General features: G+C 43.0%; 1 protein-coding gene and 1 long non-coding RNA gene across 4 annotated transcripts in view; one reads left to right on the top strand and one right to left on the bottom strand.

The window, feature by feature from the left end:
* Positions 1-1,620: 1,620 nt before the first annotated feature.
* Positions 1,621-4,548, bottom strand: LOC147817834 (uncharacterized). Its single transcript, XR_015438630.1, has 3 exons — positions 4,329-4,548; positions 3,446-3,517; positions 1,621-3,285 (listed from the first exon to the last, which is right to left on the bottom strand). It is a non-coding gene; the product is annotated as an uncharacterized LOC147817834 (long non-coding RNA).
* Positions 3,199-8,884, top strand: part of LOC111671536 (adenylate cyclase type 6) — a 41,324-nt gene continuing 35,638 nt past the window's right edge. For 2 of the 3 annotated variants that reach the window (XM_087179958.1, XM_023428652.2), the window contains exons 1-3: positions 3,199-3,320; positions 6,672-6,948; positions 7,075-8,014. In XM_087179958.1, the coding sequence (XP_087036084.1) occupies positions 6,929-6,948; positions 7,075-8,014 (960 nt within the window). In that variant the 5' untranslated portion in view covers positions 3,199-3,320; positions 6,672-6,928. Of the gene's footprint in view, positions 3,321-4,839; positions 5,058-6,671; positions 6,949-7,074; positions 8,015-8,884 lie in introns of those variants that run through there. The other variant, XM_087179957.1, reaches the window with a different exon arrangement.

Genomic DNA, 8,884 nt, shown 5'->3' with positions numbered 1-8,884 from the left:
ACAGATCTAATAAAGTATTTAAACACATTTTAAAAATACAACCTTGTACATCAAAATTTTAACTAAAATATAAATTTTAACTGTTATACACTTAAGAGCATATTTTGAATCAATCTTGACTTGTTTTCCAGTTATAGTACTTATTGACAATTAAACTATTATGTGAGCCAAATCAATCAATCAAACTTTATTTGTATAGCACCTTTCATACAGGACAGTGCATTTCAAAGTGTTCTGTAGACTAACAAGCTGATAGTCAGACAGTGCAGATGAAAACAATGAAACAATCCCAGACCAATTCACACAAGATACAGAAATATAATGAAATTAAATGATCAAACCAATAAAATAGATAAAAGAAAATATATATGTCATGTCAGCATCATGCCCAGAGACTCAGAAACCAACCACTGCTCCTGTGCTAGAACCACCTGTATGTCAGGTTGTGCTAATATTATTTTAAACAACTTTGTGTAGAAACAAGTACAAGCACAATTAAGACTAAAATAATGAAATGATTAGAACCAGATTTTGACACAGGGTGTTTTTACAGGACAGAATCACAAAATTCTGTAATAATGCAAAATCAATCTATTTTGCATAGAAGTGGTTTGCAAATTCTCAAACAAATCTGCAACTAATAAATTACCTAAAACCAAATGACATGCGGTGAACCTGGGGGTGTTGGGGCCACAGGTCAGTTTGCACCTTGCCTTTAACTTGAGACTTCACACACTGTGGTATTTGTACAGTAATATAATAAAGGAACTAAATGTGAGCCAGACCACATCAACAACATGGGTTGATATTATCTTACAATATCAAACTCTTATCCAGGATTACTTCATAAAAAATATGTCTAATTGTAGTAGTGACTTGAATAGATGATTGTGGGCTTTACATAGTTTGAGTCATTATCTTGCAGCTTACAGCCTGTAGACTATTAGCCTATCTATTTTTGCTAGTTGTGCCCATCCACTGTAACCAGTTCATTTCTGTTTGTTTACACTTACAGTTTTGACAGGGCCCTTATCACCTGTAACCTTTTGTTAAGTCGGCTGTATCACGTCTGATTTAGTTCACACACTGGCAATAAATCGGTAGATAGTTCTTAGAAACCTGACCCTGTAATGAGTCTGGTTCAATTCCAAGAATTCAGTGGATTGTGAGCTCACAGCAATAAGCTTTATGAGCAGTATAGTGGTTTACTTTGTCCCTGGAGGCTGTGCTCTTTACTGCAAAATACTGCAACACCCTCTGCACATTTTTCAGGCTGATTATTAAAAGATTATTTTGAATCAATCAATTAATAAATATTAATGTAATTTTTACAGTGTATTCTAAGAAGATGTTAATGCACATCAATGTAAAACAGTGTAATAAAGGAGGTGGTAGACGCAAAGATTCCAGGTTTAATCCATATAATATAGAAGGACTTTGTGTGAATTTCTAGTTTTAAGATCTGAACTGTTTTTAGTTGCTCATTTGTAATTCTCAAGTTTTTAATTTTTTTTTTTTTATCAAACTGCTTTTGTTTTTTCTGTCAAGTAACTATCACACAGAAAACCTCAGGCAAGGCAGTATTATTCCATCACAGAAGTACTGTAAACCTGCGACCAATTCATTAATAATAATCAATTTATTGTTGAGTTTATAAAAGTCAGAAAATGGTGAAAAAGGTATGTTTTCCCCAAAGCTCAGGTGAACATAATTCATAAATATTCACATTTGAGAGGCTGGTTCTTGGTTTCTGGGTGCCTGGGGGAATGCCATGTAGTGAATGTCAGTGGGGGCCCAACAGCATATTTTTTGGATTCCTCAGGGAGTTAATGCAGCCATGGCTAAAAGATTGATGAACTCTAAAAAAGATTTGAAAAAAAAAAAAAGCTAAAGTTGTAAGTTGGCTTCACCTTCCTCTACATCACTGTTTATTTCTTTCCTCTGGGAGTCCTGCTGGAGATCACAGCTTGTGGTGTTTGACCGACCGGGCTCACTGCAGACACCGCTTCACCTCTAGAGGGAGTGCCGAGTTACTAAAAGTGGGAATGGGAGAGTGGTGTGAGCAACGGCGCGCCTGGGCTGAGCAGAGCTGCGTCAAACCAGCCAAAGTTAGACAGCGTTACACCCGAACTGCGTGGAATTTGATTTCAAAATAAAAGTGTTAAAGTCAAGTAGCTAGGGGGTAACAGAACCACAAGCATGTCAACAAATTACATTTAACATAATAGTGTGAGATAAAACAATTTTAACACATTTTAATTAAATAGCCCAGTGTCACATATCAGAAATTTGTATCTGCATGACACCTTCATCCTTAGACCCTTGAATTGGATAAGGAACCATATAATGGAAAACGTGAAGAAACCTCAGAGAGCAACAGAGGAGGGATCTCTCTTTCAGGATGGACAGACACAAAAGTTGTCATGTGCACAGAATAGACCAGCATAGTTCATTTTCAAAATATCAAAAATATAAAGTTTTTTTTTTAATTTTTTAAAAGAGATGTCCATGGAGAGTGAACCTGAATGCTAAGTTTGGTCTCATTTTTGTCTGTGACTTATTGACAAAGACAGAAATATTCATCATGTGAACCAGAGCTGTTTAAGGAAAATAAATGTATTAACTAATGCTGTTTTTCTGAAAACAAAATTATCTTTCTGTATGACCGCAGTCACTGGCTGCCCATTTACAGCTAATAGATTGAAACATTTTTTTATCAGTACCCACAATTTTCAACACGGGAACAGGGAATAATAACATACATTTTTACCTATTTTATGACTTTTTATACACTGAAAAATCGACTGATTATCAAAAAAACTAATTGTCAGAAGTGTTGAAAATGAAAATAATTGCTGGCTGCAGCCTTGCAGTTAGGACCCCTGGGCAGTTGCCCACTTTGCCCAGGCCTGTTTATAATCTAATGATATAATATAGACTCACGGAGGACTTTATTAGGAACACCATACTAATTCTGGGCAGAGCCTTTAGCTTTAGATGTAAATGTATATGATGCTGATATTTGCATCTAACTTCTTTTAATTTGAAAACAGGAATCGGAAGTGTGCTGTTTGGCTTTTCCCCGTCTTGACAGTGGTGCTTGGAGCCGAGAGGGTCAGGGGGAGGAGAGGCAAGGGAGTGGAGCGAGAAGACGACAGGAGGAGATCCACCACAGGGTGACCAGTTTAACCGGACCATCCTCGGACAGCCAGGCTACAAATGGTCCTCCACCCCGGCCGTCTCTCCGACCGACTGCTACACTGAGTCGGATTGTCTGCTGCGGTCCTGTCGGGGGGGGGAACAGAAAGAAGATGATCACGGTGAGTCCCGTCTTTCTCACTGTAACTGCTGCTGTAACACACTGCAGGCCGACATATAATATATATGCTCTGCTGTCACACAAACGTCTCAAACGCTGTTGCATTGAACCGCCTCTGCCACTTGCCTGTCAATACACCATTTCTGCCGGAGTGAATGACATAGCTGGCGACAGTTGCTGTAAGGCCTCCGCTCCACACTGGTGGTGGTGGTGGTGGTGGCAATGGATACACGGTCAGTAAATGTTTTCCACCAATAACAACATATATGTGTGAGGGGTAAAAAAAAAGAAAGATGAGCTGCATCACAGTCCGTTTATGTTTCATGTAACAGCTGACAGTCCTGAAGGGTGTTAATACAGGCTGCATTCAGAGGCTCGCAGGTCGCATCTGATGCTCATAATGATTCACATCAGATGCAGATACATATCTTTAAATAACACAACTTTTAACGTAAACACCCCCGTTTATACCCTACTTACTATTAGATGCACACACGGGGGTTATAAATGACGGGGCTTAGAGTATTATTCACCGCTAGTCCTCCATCCACTGACTGATGCTGAGGAATGTGCAGCAGCAATAACATGTTTGTATCTGTTTATTTACCCATGTTTGTCAGCACACTAATCCTGCGCGCTATTGCTTTGCTGCAGACTGAAGTGCATTTGGTAATATATTTAATATATAATAACTATATATAATATATTTATGTATAAATAGAGATAAATAAATAAATAAATAAATTGCTGACAGAGGCGTGTTTGTATCTTAACTTGAGCTGCCGGACGAATGGTTTTATGGTGCCCGCTATGGTTGTCACATAGGCCATGGTGTTATGTAACAAGAAGCCTACGCTGTTTGAATGCGGGCCCTCACACACGGCCTGTCTGTGCATGGCATTTATACACCGGATCGCAAACATAGCTATCATCCGCACATGATCATAACAGGGCAGAGAATGCAAAAACAAAACAAAAAAAAAACAAGCCTGTTCAACGCGGTGCATACCTTTGATTTCCCCTAATTGCCTGATCTGTTTTCGCATCTGTATCATCTGGATGATACAGAGAGAGCAAGAGGGGTAGCCTCTGACATGTCTGACTGGAACAAGCCCACAATGAATGACTTTATGCTCGTTGTTTGTGGCTGTAACGCCAGTGTAGCGGCTGTCCGGTTGAAAATGTCCCCTAGGGAATAGTCAGTCACCCCCGCCTTCCCTTCCCCGCTTCCCCTCCCCTAGCGCTAGAGTGGGGAGGGAAGTCGGGGGGGGGGGGGGGGGGGGGGGGGGGGGAGTACAGCCAAGCACCATGCAAACACGCACCAAAGCGGCTGGCAACACCGCGACGTTTGCAAACGGGTACAAGCTGGTCGACCTTGTGCAGGGGAGTGAGGGACGCAGCCGAGGAGGTGGGAGGAGAGGGGAGGTGTGTGAGAGGGTGTGTGTGTGTGTGTGTGTGTGTGTTGGGGGGGGTCTCCTTGAATCTTGTCGATCTGCTGCCAGCTGGGAGGAGGGATACGGCTTGGACGGATACGTTCCAGAGAAAGCGCATGCATGCAGGCAAGATATAGCAAGGAAATGCTATTTTTGCTTCAACAACTCAGCATGCCTCTCCGGTGAAAATGCCGGTCGAGGAGGCGGCGGCGGCGGCTGCAGCAGAAGCGGCTGCAGCGGCGGCGGCTGCGTTGCGTTTGCGTGTGTCTCTGCACAGTGTGGAGCTCAGGGCGTCTGGAGGCCTGGTAAGATCAGCTGGTAGCAGTTGCTGAGGCATATGTGGACGTTTTATAATTCAATCAGGACGAAAATGAACAGCACTTACAATGAGTGATTACTCTACCATACTATTATTATATTTGCTATTATAAAAGTGCTGTAGGGATGTTATAGTGATGTCAAAGCAGATATAAATACTATAAAATGTGACCAGGTCAGCATAAATCCACAGCTGTATATCACAGAAAGTCCCACTTTAAGTCCTTAGAAACCATTTGAGGAATATTTTAAATATTTTATGTCAGGACAATCATCATAACTACAGTGTAGCCTCCTAATAGAGATGCGTCTGTCTGACTTTTTCTCTGCCAATACTGATTCCCAAACTGATACCAAAAGTTAAGATCTGTACCTCTCTGCTCGTAGTTAATCATCCTCTTGTAAGGTAACACAAAGGCACTAAAATGACAGAATGTTACAGACAGAAGCAAAATCACAGAATTGTATAATGGCATTCTGGTCCGTACCAAATTTGCCTGATGAAGACAGTATCAGCTCCGACACAGAGCGGTGCATCCCCACTCACGACTGAATTAATGATTGTCCTACACCCAAACTTGCATGGGTTTCAAGACACCACTTACACTACATTCAACAGCAAGAGATAACAAGCAAAACACATCTAGCAGATTTTTTTTTTAAAGAAAAATTGAACTCAAAATGATGATAAAATGGACAGAAGAATATAAAAGTGATGTCAATCACAGGTGATATTTTCTGTCTTATCTTTACTTATGTATTTCATTCAGCAAGAACAGACACATGTGCATCTGTGATAGACATAGTAAAATAATGCTAAGAGGGAAGTATTGGCAGTATGATTTCTTGGTAATGTCTGAACAACTGTTGGTTTAATCTGATGCTGCAAGGGCCACAGACCTTGTCATGCTGTATATACCACTTCTGTCTTGATATTTGTCTTGACAGTATCCTGTTGTCCAGCGGCATTTATCTGTATTTATTGCTCATCTTTTATCATTGATTGTGATGATAAACAGAGCTACAGTAGATCGGGTCCTTCTTTTATCTTCAGCCCAACTGACTCCAAAATGCTGTTATGTGTTTAGACCAGGGTCTGTTTTTGCATGGGGGTCAAATTGAGCAAGTTCTGGTTCACCTTAAAAAACCCAGACCTACAAGCTATTTTGGGTCCTGTCCTCCCCTCCCTCCCTTCTCCCCCACAGATTTGGAAGCAGCTTGCTCTTCTCTGCTGATTCTGTCTCAGTTTTCGTACACGAGACAAAATCTCAAGTGTGTCTGGTTATCCAGGAAATGAGATTTCTGTGCATTTAGCTGAAAATTTGATGCATTTTATTTCCTGTCAGATTTGGGATAAAGGAGCTCTCTTCTCTAATAAGTGATTGAAAAAGCTAACTGTGAGACAGGCCTGTTCATTAATAGGAGTCAGCCAGCACAAGATATCCACATTATTATCATGATTTGATGTGTCTCATCTGATCCAAATTTGTGCCATTTATTGTAATGAACACCATCACAGATCTATTTGTGCATGAGCTTTCCCTGTTTTTCATTTAAAATCTACTGTGTCTGATTTTTTTTTTTTTTTTTTTTTACTCTAGACCCAGCAGGAGTCGTGGAGATAGGCCTAGCGGCAGAGACTGGTCTTCTCATTAACCCTGGTCTCTGGTCACCAGCTCTGGCACAAAAATCTGGAGCTTTGTGAAGCGACTGGTGCGCCTTTTGACCCTATCCAGTCACTCCTGCCCCGCGGCCCTGCAGCCCCGCAGTGTGGCCTGTACAAATCCCTCCTCACTTCTTCACAATTTCGTCCACGGGGATAAATGAGTGAACCGGCTGCAAGGGAAAGGGCTGGGACATGTACCAGAACCCCAACAGGTAAATGAACAAATCCCACAGGTGGATAGAGGAAAAAATGTTGTTGGGCCCTCCCACATACAGTATTATCAGTAGTTGTTATCTCTCTTTATCCTGCTCCTGTACTGACTGTTCCTCTGTCTGCAGAATGTCCTGGTTCAGTGGTTTCCTAGTCGCCAGAGTGGACGACCGCAAGACTGCGTGGGGAGAGCGCAATGGCAAGAAGTCCAAACGGAAGGGAGGCTCATCTCTCTGCAACCCGCGTTACATGAGCTGTCTGCGGGACCCAGATGCTATGGAGCCCCCCTCCGGAGCCCCCCTCCATCAGCACCACCGCGGAGGGGTGGCTGGGGCTGTGGGAGGCGGGGGCAACTTCGGCGTCCGTTGCGGATGGCAGGAGGACCACTATGGTAAAAGGGGAGGGGCTCCCGGGGAAGGGGTGGGGCTGAAATCGGTCGACTTGGGCTTTGAGGACGGGGAGCTAAAAGGGAGGAAAGGGGGATGTAATGGAGGAAGCGGGGACATGGGCGATGAGGGTCCCAACGGCACAGCAGGGGTGGTGACGGCTGCGGACTGCTGGCTCAGGGTGGTGCGGGTGTTCCAGTCGAAAAAATTCCAGTCCCGCAAACTGGAGCGCCTATACCAGCGATATTTCTTTAGGCTGAACCAGAGCTCCCTGACCATGCTCATGGGGGTACTTGTGATCGTGTGCGGCATCATGCTGACCTTCCACTGTGTCCACGCCGCCCCTCACGTGGCCTATTCGTCAGCACTGTCAGTGGCGATGGCACTCTTCATGGCTCTTATGGTAGTTTGCAACCGCAACGGCTTCCACCAGGACTACATGTGGATGGTCAGTTACCTGGTGATCGGAGTCTTGGTGTCGGTACAGGTGTTCGGGGTGCTCATGGTGGCACCCAGGAGTGCTTCAGAAGGCATCTGGTGGTCTGTGTTCTTCATCTACATCATCTACACTCTGCTGCCTGTGAGGATGAGAGCGGCGGTGCTGAGTGGAGCAGTGCTGTCTATCATACACGTGGTCACCACCTGGCAGATCAACCAGGAAGACAAGTTCCTCTGGAAACAGGTGAGAGAGCCTTGACGTCTGACTGTTTGACTCTTTGTTTGTCATGATGACCTGAGCTGGCACTGATGGGGAACAGGGCAGAAACTATTCAGGCAGTTCTACTTTTGTTTTCCCTTTCTATTCTGTTATTTCTCAGTCAGTATACGTGGGCACTTTATGTTGCCGTTTTTCTGATTGAATGAATGAAGTTTCCTCACTTTAAACTCACAGACTATTTGGTGGGTCCATCAGTACAGATGTATGTTGTGGAGCCAAGCATTTGTCGAGTCCAAAAATAACTATTTAAAGGATGTGGAGTGATGAGGTCTGGAGCAGACAGACCAACTAATGTTTCAACATAAAGCATATCTTCATCAGGGCAAGAGGATGCAGTGTAGAGACTTTTAAATGACTTGTGTCTGTCTAATAGTCGTGTCTCAGGCAAAGGACAGGTTGTGGGCTCGGTTACATTCAGCCAGTGCCACAGAAACATGTTGATCTCTCCATTAAGTCTATGAGATTTAGTCATATTCAGTGTATGAACTTCTTCATTTTAAAACTGGATTTATAGACTTTTGGCCAATTTACAAGGCAACAAGCAGTAAACACAATATTGACAAATTACACCTTATAAATCAATATGGTGAATATTTTAGCAAACTGTTGCCTATTTGCAACATGATCCTGTTTCTGGCCACCAGATATCTAGATTTTTAGCTGCTAAATGTTCCATTGTGTTCACCAGCTAGTTGTTACCTGTCTGATACTGGGATGGTAGCATACAGATGAAAACAGCTGCATGCTGCTGCTGGAAATGGGGTCGATGAATAAAGTTGTAGGCCGCAGGAAAAAAAAGCTGAACAAAGCTAGATGGTGATAATTCGCTGTGGG

This window comes from Seriola lalandi, unplaced genomic scaffold (genome assembly GCF_002814215.2).
Source record: "Seriola lalandi dorsalis isolate HSWRI2012SDOR001 ecotype SW California unplaced genomic scaffold, Sedor1 jcf7180002054884, whole genome shotgun sequence".
NCBI lineage: Eukaryota > Metazoa > Chordata > Actinopteri > Carangiformes > Carangidae > Seriola > Seriola lalandi.
The sequence above is the reverse complement of the archived record's forward strand: the minus strand, read 5'-3'. Positions and strand labels throughout refer to the sequence as shown.